Source organism: Rhinoderma darwinii, chromosome 4, assembly GCF_050947455.1.
Source record: "Rhinoderma darwinii isolate aRhiDar2 chromosome 4, aRhiDar2.hap1, whole genome shotgun sequence".
In the NCBI taxonomy this organism is placed as follows: domain Eukaryota; kingdom Metazoa; phylum Chordata; class Amphibia; order Anura; family Rhinodermatidae; genus Rhinoderma; species Rhinoderma darwinii.
In genome coordinates, this window is record NC_134690.1 from 229,417,198 (window position 1) to 229,432,368 (window position 15,171).

The 15,171-nt window shown below is 41.0% G+C and overlaps 1 protein-coding gene across 2 annotated transcripts in view; it reads left to right on the forward strand.

Moving 5' to 3' along the window:
• Nucleotides 1–15,171, forward strand: part of ARMC2 (armadillo repeat containing 2) — a 107,119-nt gene that overhangs the window by 11,060 nt on the left and 80,888 nt on the right. For both annotated transcript variants that reach the window (XM_075862249.1, XM_075862250.1), the window contains exons 3-4: nt 8,798–8,870; nt 13,047–13,215. In XM_075862249.1, coding sequence (XP_075718364.1) covers nt 8,798–8,870; nt 13,047–13,215 — 242 coding nt within the window. The remainder of the gene's footprint in view (nt 1–8,797; nt 8,871–13,046; nt 13,216–15,171) is intronic.

The following is a 15,171-nucleotide window of genomic DNA, read 5'->3' on the forward strand; positions in this document are numbered from 1 at the left end:
TGAAGCCATTCTTTTGTTGATTTGGAGGTATGCTTTGGGTCGTTGTCATTCTGAAAGGTGAAATTCATCTTGAGCTTTTTAGCACAGACCTACTAAGTTTTGTGCCAATATTGACCGATATTTAGAACTGTTCATAATTCACTCCACCTTGACTAAAGCCCCAGTTCCAGCTGCAGAAAAAACGCCCCAAAGCAAAATGCTGCCTCCACCATGCTTCACTGCGGGTATGGTTTTCTTTTGGTGATGTGCAGTGTTGGCTTTGCGCCCAACATACCTTTTGGCATTATGGCCAAAAAGTTCAACCTTGGTCTCATTAGACCGTAACACGTTTTCCCACATGCCTTTGGCAGACTTGATGTAGGGCTTAGCAAAACATAGCCGAGCTTGGATGTTATTCTTTGTTAGAAAAGGCTTCCATCTTGCCACCCTACCCCACAGCTCAGACATATAAAGAATACGGGAGATTGTTGTCACATGCACTACACAACCAGTATCTGCTAGAAAGTCCTGCAGCTCCTTTAATGTTGCTGTAGGTTTCTTGGTAGCCTCCCGGACCAATTTTCTTCTTGTCTTTTCATCAAGTTTTGAGGGACGTCCAGTTCTTGGTAACGTCACTGTTGTGCCAAATGTAAGCCACTGCTTGATGACCTTCTTCACGGTGTTCCATGGTATATGTAATGCCTTGGAAATTCTTCGGTACCCTTCTCCTGACTGATGCCTTTTAACAATCGGATCCCTTTGATGTGTTGTAAGCTCTTTACGGACCATGGCTTTTGTTGTCACATGCAACAAAGAAAATGTCAGGAAAATCCTAATAGAACAGCTGAACTTTATATGGGGTTACTCAGAATCACTTTAAATAATGCCAGCTGTGTACTGACTACTACTATTTAACATGAGTTTAAATGTGATTGGGGATGTGGTTGTGTTCAGAATTATCCAATTATAAGAGGGTGTTCACACTTATGCAACCACATTATTGTAGGTTTGTTATTTTTATTTTTCCTCTCTAAATTATTTTAGTTTGTTTTTCAATGGAATTGTACAGATGGGTCATTTTAACCTCTTAATATCCGTCTCCGGCGGGTGCTACTTCCCACAGAGTGACGGCTATATCCGTCATTCACTTCAACTGGCACTGTGTGTAAACACACTCTGACGCCGTCAGGGGACCAATCACAGTAGTCCCCGTATGGCGATTGCTGTGATTGGTCAGTCAGATTTGACTGACCAATCACAGCATCTAAAGTCAGGGAGGAAGGGCAAACCGCTCCGTTCTCCACATTCCTGTCAGATTTTTGTGAAGAACGTATCTGTGTTCTTTCTCTCCTGTTTACAGTATAAAAAAAAGTATTTTGATCACCCCCACTACCCTATTTACTACCCTTCCCCCTCCTTTGTGCTTTTATATATATATATATATATATATATATATATATATATATATATATATATATATATATATATATATATATATATATATATATAGCGTTTAGTTAGCGTTAGTTGTAGGGCTTTAGGGGGGCAATTTAGTTAAAAATAGTTAGGGCTAGTGTTAGGGAGTATCTATCAGCATTCGGTTTATTGTGTGGTAGGGGTGTTAGTTAGGGGGCAAATTAGTTAGAAATAGTTAGGGCCAGCATTAGGTTAGTAAGATTAGCATGGCTGAGCGTCTGTATACGGCAGAAGAGGCCTACGCCATGATCTGCTCGGATACCGAAAGTGCAAGTGACTGATGAGCAATTTTTAATGTCATAGTCCACTAGCACTAATGACGACGAGCCACAGCCAAGGCGCCGCAGGCACGATTGTCCACCTCGCACTAGTGCCATTGATCTTGATTGTGTTTTTACCAACTGGGCGTGTATTGTGTTTTTACCAACTGGGCGTTGTGAATAGAAGTGTATGACGCTGACAAATCAGCATCATACACTTCTCATCGTTCCCACCCAGCTTCTTTCACAGCAGACACAGCGTGACGTCACAAACAGGTCCTTCAACCTTGTCGTCGGACAAAGGAGATACATCGGCTCCAGGCGTCCAAAAGGTTAATATGCTTGTCTCTAGGGAGTTTTCTATGCTTACCTGCACATGGTGATGCTGCTGCAAATTCAACTGTACTCTCTGACGCCTGGAGTGGATGTGTTTTCTCTCTTCCAACGCCAAGGTTGAAGGACCTGTGGGTGACGTCACGCTGTGTGTCTGGAGTGAAAGAAGCTGGCTGGGAATGATGACGTCACCCACAGGTCCTTCAACCTTGGCGTCGGAAGAGAGAAGACACATCATCTCCAGGCGTCAGAGAGTACAGTGCAGGGTATGTGCAGGTAAGCATAGAAAACTCCCTAGAGACAAGCATATTAACCTTTTGGACGCCTGGAGCCCATGTGTCTTCTCTGTCCGACGACAAGGTTGAAGGACCTGTGGGTGACGTCACGCTGTGTCTGCTGTGAAAGAAGCTGGGTGGGAACGATGAGAAGTGTATGATGCTGATTTATCAGTGTCATACACTTCTATTCACAACGCCCAGTTGGTAAAAACACAATACACGCCCAGTTGGTAAAAACACAATACACGCCCAGTTGGTAAACCGAGAAAACACGCCCAGTTGTCCATTGAAAAGCTGATTTGCATAAATATAAAATTGCTCATAACTTGGGCAAAAATCATTGTTTTTAAACAAAAAACTTTGCTATTATCTACATTGCAGCGCCGATCACATTCAATAGGAGATAAGGATTTTATAATCTGGTGACAGAGCCTCTTTAAGCCCTGATTCTCAATGAAGGCACCGCCTCACAAAGACCACCCCTGTCCATATGCCTCTATTACTATCTGAACAATAAGAGGGGTGGTGAGTATTGTCTCAGTGACTGTCTGTTACAGATAGCTGACAGCTGGAGTGGAGAGAGGAGGCTTTAGTAGAGCCATGCTGGTTGTCACTTTTCAGTTAGTTCCAAAATGATTCCCAATGACAAAATTACAGTTGCTCAACTGTTTCTGAGAAAAGAATTCAAAGGTAACAACCAATATGACTGCACGTCTTGTTGACACCAGTAAAAATGGCTGCTGCAGCAAAACTGAAGTATGCCAATATTTTTAAGTGAAAGTGATGTAACTTCCCAATTTTGGCTATCACTTTAACTTCTGATTTACTAATATATGTCCGCTGTTATACTTTGTGAGCAAATCCTGGTTACCCCCTCCAGCACCACGCCATACATTTACGACGATAGTGGGAAGTAGTTACCGCAGAGCGATGTATATGTACAGCACGTAGCTTGCGTTCAACTCCGATCTCGACCGTTTAACCTCTTAGATGCTGCAGTCAATAGTAACCGTTGTTTTTAAGTGGTTCTACAGTCCATTCGTGCCCCTGTGATGTAATTGTGGGGTGCTTATGAGTTGCCATGGCAACCGGGGGACTTAAAGCCCCCAGGTCCGCCATGGACGTGAGCTATTCGGCCCTGATGACAGAAGTATTGCAGTGTATTATTTACGCAATCAAAAAATAGAATGGATCGAATATATAGCCATTTACTTGTGTGTGTACAATAAGTGCAACCATTAAAGTCTCTTACATAATATCCCACTCCACTGAGTTAAAAATCTTCTCATTATAAAGTGACACAATAACCCACCTACCAGCATTATCATGACTAACCAGAAGACTTGTAAAAAGCCTTCTCAAGTTTATGTTTGTTATCTTGTCTGGCATAAAGCCCGATTGGTCTGTACCAACGATCAAGAGGATCACCATTCTTAGTCTACGGGCTATTTTTTTTGCCAATATCTTCCCATCAAGAATAATTATTGATATTGGTCTATAAGAACACTGATCGGGAGGCTTCCACAGTTTGTGGCTGAAACTCTAAAGTGGCATCATAGAAAGAGGAGGGGAGAGTCCTAATGTCAAAGGTATGCTAAAACGGGGAGTGGGGATGTTCACAGTTCCTTCTTGCACTTTTTGTACCATTTGACTGGACACCCATCCGGTCCAGGGGATTTATGAGTGGTCATGGTAAAAATGGTGTGCTGAATAATTTACTCCGTAATAGGTGAACCCAAATAGTTACTCCTCTCCCGATAGAGAGGGGAGATTGATTCTATCTAGATATTCTGATAAAGCTAGAGGAGGTTAGGTCGTACTGGAGGAGTAGAGTTAGCAAATTGGGCACAAATGCCTTTGGCATCTGTAATTAAGGCTCCCAGAAGGGTTCCCTTTCGCTTTATTCTTGTAGAATTCCCCACTGGGTGGCCACAGTCACATGTAAACATATCAGCCACATGACCAGATCGTATAGCTTCTGTACTGTGTACAATGTTGAGAGGCCATGTACGAGATGAGTGCGGCTGCAATGTTTACATGCGCCCCTGAGGAATTCAGAGTTCATAAAAGGTACAGAATTCTATACCTTCATTTCTCCCCTTATCAGCGAGACATTATTTCTTGGGGTTTTCTCCTCTTTTGTGTTTATTTGTTTCCTTTTCCTATTCAGCTTTTTCTTCCTTCACTATGTGTCATCTAAGGTAAATGTTTCCCTTCCGTTTCATCATGCACCACTTCCCAATCAGCCTTGGGTATTAGAAACCAGCATAATACCATGATGACAAATGTGTGGTCTAACCAATGTTAACTAGCCCACCACCCGATATTTACTCTACCCTTGTCTGTTGTTCATTTAAATAAAAGCCTTTTTAGAGAAGTAGCTCATGGGCTAATGAAAGATGCAACATACTGATCACAATCAAAAAGCTTTGTTCAAATAACAGCAAGCTGCACCCACCCTAGCTAGGTCTTTGAATGGCATTTGTGAAGTCCTTTTTTTCAATATAGGGCCAAGTATTGTGGCGCATTATTTCTTATTTTTACTCATTGCACTTCCCTTTTCATGGTCACTCCTTGTAACCTGCGCACTCTCCTTGTTCATCCTTTGTCTTTCTGAGGACATACTGTAGTTCTTTATCCAGTGTAAATGCGAGCGGTATCATCATGACATTTTTATTGAATTTATACCTGCACACTTTAATTTCCTTTAATTTCTAGAATTCAATTGATAAAGAAAGCACTGCTTTTCAGCGTCCTCCATAAAGAACCAACAACCAAAGATTGTGCCAACTGCAGAATGACAGCATCTTGGAGATCTGTTGTTATTTTGCTACAACATATGGTTTCAGTTTAGTCATTCTGGTATTACTAGAACTCCCACATGCTCTCGTTTTCTGTGTGAGATTATGTTTATTTCAAAATTTACTTGGTGTTGAAATGAACAATGCAACCGTGCATGTTTACAAGTACAATCGACACCGAACAGATCCAAGAATGCAATATGGCCCGCATTAACTAATGAGATCTTAGTTAGATAAGGTAAACTTTAGACCAGGCTGTTACTAAATGCTTCAAATTTATCACGGTGCATGCTATATGATTTTTAGTGCATCTTGATTCATCTACCTTATACCACCTTTGATTTGGCTTTTTTTGTGGTCGAATTTTGTTTGTTTTTTATGTCCTTTTTTTTAATATTTTTTTTTTTTATTGGTGCATTGAAGTCACACACCTTTTTCTGTAAGCCACGCCCTTTGCAATTAAGCCACAAGTGCAATTAAGACACAAGTGTCTAGTGAGGTGCAATCATCAAAATTGCACCAATTTGCACCAAAATTTGGCACATTTTTCGATACATTCTAGACCTAGACACACTAGTAAATCTGATCCAATATGTTGTTTAAGCTTAGTGCCGAAGTACTATGAGACAATCTATTGCACGTTTTATATGTTTCGCTAATTATTAGGCTGGGTTCACATCATACACCTAAAAAAAAAAAAATGCATGTTTTTTTTAAATACGTGTTTTTTTTTTTTTTTTACAAAGCTTTTCAACTGTAAGCCTTTAACCATTACATTGAAAACCACATTACAGCTAAAACACTGTAAAAACGCTTCCTCTTTTAATATGCTTTTTTTGGCAGCGGTTTGAATGTGCATTTTTGTTGCGCTATGTGAACCAAGCCTAATGGTGTAGACATACAGCAGTGTTTAGTCCTAAGGGTGAGGCCGCATGTAGCAGCCAAGGTGTGGTAGCGATGTGATAAAGAATGCACAACCGCATCTGTTTTTACCATAAACTTGCATGGTAATTTCTAAAGGTCTTTCACCTGTAAAATGGCATGACCCAAAATGCACATTGTAAAATCGTGTGCGGTTGCAGTTTGTGACCACACCTCAGCACAGTTTTTGGGTTGTGTTATGCCACGTGTTTTTTTTTCGAATTTCAGTAAAACCACAGTAGAATCGCTACGCGGACAATACACAGGACAATTTCTCTTCTACCTGACCAGTGTTGTAACCAGCATATGCTAATATGGTTAATGTGCATTGCTGAAAATACATTTCCAATGCAAAGCACTTCTTATTCTTTTATTATTTTAATAATATACACATTGTGTTGTATACCATTATTTTTACCTGTATTGGCATCTCAAGCTTAAAAATATAAATTCATACTTTGTCATCCTATGCTAGATATCCTGTAAATACCTCATGTTGGGGTCCGTTGATTCTGGTATAATTCCATAAAGATGAACAGGATACAACATAAAAAAATACAATAAAATTATGCAAGTTTGTTTCAGCCTTCATGAGTTTAAATCATGACCATTTCTTGTTAAAAAAAAATTATTATTATGATTATTAATAATAAATAACATTTTATTAAAGCGCTTCTTGTTTTGTTTTTTTAATGATCTACATGAATTTGCGTTGGATTAGAAAAAACTGTTTGTTTACATCAGTTGCGGAGCAGAAAATTGTACCTTCATAAAACAAAAGTGTGAATCTACCCTGACCTAAATTCAGTTGAGCTGTTTTTTTAGTTATATCTGTTTGGGTAAAAACTCAATAGCAACCAGAACTCCTGCTTTCCCAGACTCGTGAGACTCCTAAACAGCAAAACTGAATGTGGCAATGATTGATATTTCTTAACCTCTTAAGGGGCTAGGACTTCCAGCTGGTCTGCCAACAGTTATTAACCTGATTTTCAGAAGGAAAAAAGAGCCCTACTGAAAGTTATACTTTTATCCCATTCTAGCAGGTTTCCATCTAAGGGTATGTTCACACGGCCTATTTTCAGAAGTAATGGAGGCGTTTTACGCCTCGAATTACGCCTGAAAAGACAGCTCCAATACGTCGGCAAACATCTGCCCATTGCTTGCAATGGGTTTTACGATGTTCTGTTCAGACGAGGTATCATTTTACGCGTCGCTGTCAAAAGACGGCGCGTAAAAAGACGCCCGCCTCAAAGAAGTGCAGGACCCTTCTTGGGACCTTTTTGGAGTCGTTTTTCATTGACTCCATTGAAAACCAGCTCCAATTACATCCTCTGCGAAAAACGCGTGCACTTACAAAAACGTCTGAAATTCAGGAGCTGTTTTCTCCTGAAAACAGCTCCATAATTTCTGACGTATTTTGCGCTGTCGTGTGAACATACCCTTAGTCTCAGCCCGGATACTTTGTGTTTTGATGATATTATATCTATCTTTAAATACTAGAAGAGATGTTGATTCTTTTATTTAATTTTGTTAAATTATGCAAATACAAAACGTTTTGATATTCTGGACAAGGGGAATAAATAACCATAACTAGAACCCTACTAGGAGTTTTGAATTCACTGTATTCCCCCTATGAATCTATTGATGTATATGTATAGGACATATCATAGAATGGGCTAGTAAGTTTACCCTTGGTTTAAAGGGCAGAAGTGGCCAAAGATAAATTAACTCCTGAAGTATAAATAGGGAAACCTATTTATACTATGTAAGTTAATTTTGATAAATTGTGCTATTCATTAGTTTAATGGAAAAAAAAAAATACTGTAGAGGGGGAAATAAGAGTTGCACATGCTGGATTTGTTAAACCAAAGTCAAAAATCCATGCGAAATATTCCATAACAAATACAAGGTCTATAGGCTGCTCATCACTGCAGTCCGTTACTTCCCCACACTAGTTGATAATTGCATAAATAGTGATAGAAATCGGTGCTATGTTTTATATTTATACATGCGTTCCCTTCTTCATTCTATAATCAAATTGTCACGCACAGATAGAGTGGACTGAAGTATACCTACAGGTTGTCTGGAGCCATAACGTGGTACCCATATAAGCCTATAGCCCTAATGTATGCCACAAAAAATTAAAATAAAAAGTACACCACTTCTAGGGGAGAATACAGCACTGTATGGAGGCACCATACGCTAGGCTGAGGCGCCATAGAATTAAGTTGCAGGGACTACATTTGACGCCTTACTTGTGCCAACCCTTTGCCAATTTTTTTTTGTGCAGGTTGCTATGGGCAAAATAATCATATTTTCACTAATATATTTTCTGTATTATTGTTTCTATATGTAGCCCAGTTTTGTTTCTAATAAAAGTTGTGAGACAGGACTTCATTTTGAAATTAGTTTTTTGTTGTGGGTATGCACTAAAGTTTAGTATTCCGTTCACACAATCCTTGCGTTGCTTGCTCTGGTTAATGATGTCTACAGTAAGACATAATGTTCACTATATTTTGTATTTCATAAAGAAAGAATAAAATGTTACATTGTCTTGCTTTTTAATTCTATACTATTAAAACCTGTGGAATGTCTAATGTATTATACAAATTTCACAAAATGTTTTAGAAACATAGATGTTAAAGTATCCCTACCCACAACCTTTTCAGACTGACCACTTTTTACATGGCCCTAACTGGCATTAATTCCACTTCTGGCGTGTGTATTCGCATCTTTCTTCTCTTTCCAGCCTGCAATCCTGTAGCTTTGAATCTCCTGATTCGAGACCGGTCTCTGGAACACGTTTAAGCCCTTTGCCACATGTGAGTATCTTACTACACCCTATTTTTTATTTTTCCTTTTACAGCCTCTATACATTTGAATTCCACTATATTTTTCGAGCAGAAAGGAGATACTGTTAGAATATCCGAAACTTGGAGCGAGTTATAATTCTTTATTTTATCTAGGCATATTACTGTATTGTATCCTAAAATGCTATTCAGTTTTTGTATTTAAAAGTAACCGTAATGCTCACATAATCAAAGTAGTGTGTAGAGCATGTGACATAGATACATTCTAAGGGGCATACCTATTAATTGTTTTCGAGCTTTTGAACTTAATTTTTGGATCTTTTGTTACTTTGCAAGGCTAGTCAGACTTCTGCCTGTCATGAGAAGTGCTTTTCAATTCGTGTATTATGTCATGTATATGATTGGGTTTCTAGAAGGTAGCAGAGATGAGACGGGGATAAGCCGCTACACAAGTAGACCGTAAAGGCAGCCATCTAAGAAAATGCCCCTAATATGTCATAAAATAGTTTGAAAATGGGTCCTATGTTAAAGGGAATGTGTCGCAAATGAAACCTTTTTTTTTAAGTGTCGTTACTTATTTCTATTATATTTTTTAAGTTTTTTGCTGTATTTTTTATTTTTTTTTCGTATGGTGGAAAGTATTAAAAATTAAATAATAATTTGACATGTTTTCCAATTTTGGCCACCAGGGGGAGCACTTCCCAGAATTACAGCAAGGTGAATAAGGCAAAGCAACCTGACTCACAGCTGCTGTAAATGTGGGAGGGAACCTCACCCCCCCCCCCTCTCACAAGCCAGGAAAAGGTGTCTTCAAATTGCTAAGCAGTGTCCGGCAGCCATATTGGGTGTGATTCTGCAGCTGGAGGAAGTTATAGGACACACCAAAAGGCTAAGTGTATGTTCACACGCTTACTAAACAAAAGGAAAACAGCTCCTGATTTTCAGCCATTTTTTAATCAAACTCGCGTTTTTTAACGGCCGTTTTTGGAGCTGTTTTTCTATAAAGTCAATGAAAAACGGCTCCAAAAACGTCCCAAGAAGTGATGTGCACTTCATTTTGGTCGGGCGTCTTTTTACGTGCCGTTTTTGGAAAACTACCACGTAAAAAACGCCCTGTCGGAACAGAACGCCGTATTTCCCATTGAAACCAATGGGCAGATGCTTGTAGGCGTTCTGCTTCCGATTTTTCAGCTGAAAACATTGTGTGTGAACATACCCTTAGGGTATGTGCACACGCTAACTGCATTTACGACTGAAATGACGGAGCTGTTTTCAGGAGGAAACCGCTCCGTCATTTCAGACGTAATTGCTCGTACTCGCGTTTTGCGAGGCGTCAATTACGGCCGTAATTTGGAGCTGTTCTTCATTGAATTCAATGAAAAACGGCTCAAATTACGTCCCAAGAAGTGTCCTGCATATAATGTATACAAGTGTCCTGCACTTCTTTGCCGAGGCTGTTATTTTACGCGCCGTCTTTTGACAGCGACGTGTAAAATTACAGGTCGTCGGCAAACCCTTTCAAATGAATGGGCAGATGTTTGCTGACGTATTGGAGCCGTCTTTTCAGGCGTAAATCGAGGCGTAAAACGCCTCGTTTACGCCTGAAAATAGGTCGTGTGAACCCAGCCTTAGGCCTCATGCAAACGACCGTAAAAACACCCGTTATTGCGGGTCGTAATTCCGACCCGCAATAACGGGCCCATAGACTTCTGTTAGTCACGGGCACCTTTCCGTTTTCTCACGGGAAGGTGCCCGTGCCGTTAAAAAAAAAATAGAACATGTTCTATTTTTTCATTTTACGGGCCGTGCTCCTATAATGGGAGCACGGCTCGCAAAAGCGGCCGGCTGCCCGTGGCCGGCCGTGCCCGCCCTTGCTCGTAATTACGAGTCGTAATTACGAGCACGGTCGTGTGCATGAGGCCTTAGAATGATGAAAGTGAAGTGAATGACTTTTCAGTTGACCGGTTCACACGCCGTGTATTTGACATGTTTTTTTTTCACATTTTACGTGCAATAAAACACATAAAAACGCTTGCTTACACTTGATTTTGCGTGTTTGGGGGGATTTGTGTGTGTGTGTGGTGGGGGGGGGGTGCTCGCCGCTGATTCTTCAAAACAGCTGATAAGCGGCTATGAAGTATCAGCGGTGCCCGTGCACACTCCGCTCTGCCACACACACACGGGAAAAGTCTTAAAGGGGTCGTCCAGGAAAACATGGTGCCGCACCTGTCCTCAGGTCGTGTGTGGTATTACAGCTCTGTCCTATTCACTTCAATGGAGGTGAACTGCAATACCAGACACAACCTGAGGACAGGTGCGGCGCTGTGTCTCCAAACCGGACACCCCTTCTGTCCTGAGATGACCCGACAGGGGAGGCGGGTGTCAGAGCCACCCACCGCCATCACCGCAGACAGAACCACACAACTACGGCATGAGGGCAGGGTTTGTCCTGAGTGCACTGTCTCTTGTTATGGACAGATTTATAGTCACATGAACACCCGGTCTGATGAACCGGTAACCTAGGTCCGATCACATGACAGAGGGGGATCACCAAAAACCCTGTGCACCCTCAGCCCATCCATCCAGCCCTTTCCTGGTTATATCAGCGTCTGGGAAAGCTGGGTGACCACCATTACCCCTCCTACTGGAGTGTGTTTGGGGATGTGACTAATGAACCGCTCACACTCCAGTGGGAGGGGTAATGGTGGTCACCCAGCTTTACCAGACCCCTGAACGGTAAATCTCTCTAGTTGTGCTGAGACTGTTTGTGAATGTGACTAATGAACCTCTCAGTCTCAGCACAACTAGAGAGATTTATCGTTCAGGGGTCTGGGAAAGCTGGGTGACCACCATTACTCCTACTGGAGTGTGTTTGGGGATGTGACTAATGAACCTCACATACTCCAGTAGGAGGGGTAATGGTGGTCACCCAGCTTTCCCAGACCCCTGAACGGTAAACCTCTCTAGTTGTGCTGAGACTGAGAGGTTCATTAGTCACATCCCCAAACAGTCTCAGCACAACTAGAGATTTATCGTTCAGGGCTTTCCCAGTACAGTTTCATCATGTGTCCTTCATACAAGGGGGGGGCGGCTGTAGGGGGGGGGCCCGTCGGGGGTCACGAGAGCGGGGGTCTGTGAGATAGAGAGTGGGACATGCAGAGACGCATCTTATCTGCAGAAAAACAAAATGTCAGCCCCCATAGTGAAGTAAAAGTTAGAAAAAAGAAAAAAGTAAAACACAAACACAAATAAATAAAAGATTTTTATAATAAAACACTAAATGCAAATTGATATAAAAATTATTTTTTTCGTGACACTCGTCCTTTAAAGGCCTATAAATTTCATAATCTACTTCACAGGTGTATTTTACTCTGCAGAGACCTTCTGTTGCAGCACAGGCCTCCTTCTGTCCATACTGTAAGTGGTAAATTAGCTCCTGTATTCAGTACATTACTTTCTGTAAGGCTCAATGAATAGGAGAGCAGCAGAGGCTCCTGCGTTCAATACTGGAGTCTAGGAGATAGTGTTTTCTTTCTTCAGTTTATGTATAGCGTGCAGGACGGACAACAGGAGGCCCGGGCTCTTCTATCTTTGCAGTCCAATAACATTAGCTTTATCTTTCCACGTATTTTTACAACCTACTTTTAAGATGTGCAAAATGATCCTTTTGAAACAAAGTAATGGGTATATTTTAAAAGTTTTTAAATAGTTTAAGTAATGTATTCAAATTCATCAATGAAGACCAGGTATAACTAAATTCAACTACCCTGTCCATCACTTCTATCCATGGGCATCTGTGGTTATACCCACCATGTGACGAAAGTCTCGTTTCACTTAATAAGGGAAATTGGCATGTAGTGTTATATACAGCCTACTAAACATTCTGTATACAACATTTTAAACTTTTCCTAGCCTTGAAGGGGTCGTCCTCTTAGGCTGATAAAGCATTTGTGTGTTTCTGTCTTGCATTAGTGGCTGACATGAGCTAAAGACATAATTCCCCAGCTGCCAAGGGCAGTCGTTTACACTCTTGAGCTATACCTGGCTTCCCATCTACTGGCAGGACCTGGCTTTATTATTGGTGCGGTGCTTTTCTGACAGCAGAAACTGTATGCATTAAATCTGAAGGGTTAGATTCAAACAAATGTCTAAACACAATATATCATTTTTTTTTTTTTCATTTGACAGAAGCCTAAACTTCCATCTCCAGACACAGATGATGAACTTAAACCAACAACCCCTCAGCCACCTTCGCATGCAGTGCCATCTAGAAGGCCCAGTAGGACCCGTACACACTTGTTAATAGCCACATCTCATGGAGATATCTTGGCTGATTCTGGAATTCACAAAGCTGAGGGTATGTCTGCAGATTTTGATAAATAATATTGCATAAGGCAGTAGCCATAATAATAATGGCACTATGAGTTGGGGTATTTGGACATTTCTTGATGTCAAGATTACCTACAGACTGATGACATTCTTCCTAGTGCTGATCATATCTGCAAGTAGCCAATTTGTTATTCTTGCACATTGGATATTGTCACTGTCTTTGTGTTTACAGATGCAACATAAGGCCGCAGTCAGACAGCCTTACTGCAGCTCTGTGTAGGAGATGCATAAACTTGCCTTAAAGGGGTTGTCTAGTGCAGAAAACCCTGAGTTAATAGATGGGGCCCTCTGTTAACGATACTCATCTCTTGGCAGGAGTGGAGAGTGGCTACAAAAAAATCTATAACTCTGGAGGACCTGTCCTGCATTATACAGACAACCCATTGATTTGAATTGGCACTGTGTAATGTTTCATTTATCCTGTGGTGGCGCTGCAGAGAAATTAACCATTGACTGCTATGTTGCCACAATAGATTACAGTTGATTGCTGGGGGTCCCAGCAGGAGGACAGTTTATGATCAGTTTATGGTCAAAGGAGCCTTCTAACAAGTAGGCATTGTCTAAATCAGAGAACTCCTTTAACCACTTCCCGCTCCAGGACGTACTATTAGGTCATGCTGAGCGCATCGCTCGTGATTACTGACCTAATAGTACATCCTGGGAATAACCGCCATTCTGCCTCCTTTTCCGTCACATTCATGAGCTGCGACAATAGCTGTCACGCACAGCAGTTGTCACAGCTCTTCCCCAGGGACCGATTGCAGTGGTCCCCGCCGATTAACCCCTTAGAAGCCACGTTCAGTAGCAGTCGCGGCTTCTAAGGGGTTAAAACACCATTGACGCCCCGCGACATGATCGCGGGCGCCGATGGTTGCTATGGCAACTGGAGGCCTGACAATGGCCTCCGGCTATGCCATCTACGGAAGCCTAGTAGGTTCTGACAAAGGCAGGGCCCACTATTCTTGCTGTCAGTGAGTAGCTGACAGCTCTAATACACTGCACTACGCATGTAGTGCGGTATATTAGAATAGCGATCAGAGCCTCCTGCCTTCAAGTCCCCTAGAGGGCCAAAAAAAAAGTAAATAAAAAGTTGCATAAAAATAAGTTTTAAAGTAATAAAAGTAAAAATCCACCTTTTTCCCTTTTATCAGTCTTTTATTATTAAAAAAATAATAAAATAAACTATACATAATTGGTATCGCCGCGTCCGTAACGGCCTGACCAACAAAAGTATTTTGTTATTTATCCTGCAGAGTGAATCCAATTTTTTTTGGTCATTTCACCTCTCAAAATATGAAATAAAAAAAAGATCAAAAAGTCACATGTACCTAAAAATGCTACTGATCAAAACTACAGTTCATTATGTAAAAAACAAGTCCTCGCACGGCTTTCTTGATTGAAAAATAAAAAGTTATGGTTCTTAGAACATGGCAACACAAAAAGTAAATAATTTTTTTTTTAAAAAGTATTTTATTGTGCAAACACCATAAGACATAAAAAAAACTATAAACATGGTATCGCCGTAATCATATCGCCCCGCAGAATAAAGTGAATGTCGTTTGTAGCGCACGGTGAACGCTGTTAAAAAAAGGAATAAATAACAATAGCAGAATTGCTTTTTTTTTTAGTCACCACGTCTCTATAGAAGATAGAATAAAAACTGATCAAAAAGTGGCAGGCACATGAAAACTACAATGAACTCCTCAATGGGTCTAGATTCCAAAATGAGGTCACTTTTAAGGAGTTTCCCATGTACTGGTACCTCAGAAGCTCTGTCAATTCGACATGCTGCCCAAAAACCAATCCAGCAAAATCGACATGCCAAATAGCGCTCCTGCCTTTCTGAGCCCTGCCGTTTGTCCAACCAGCAGTGTATGACCACATATGGGGTATTGGCGTAATCGCGACAAATTGCTTTTCAAAT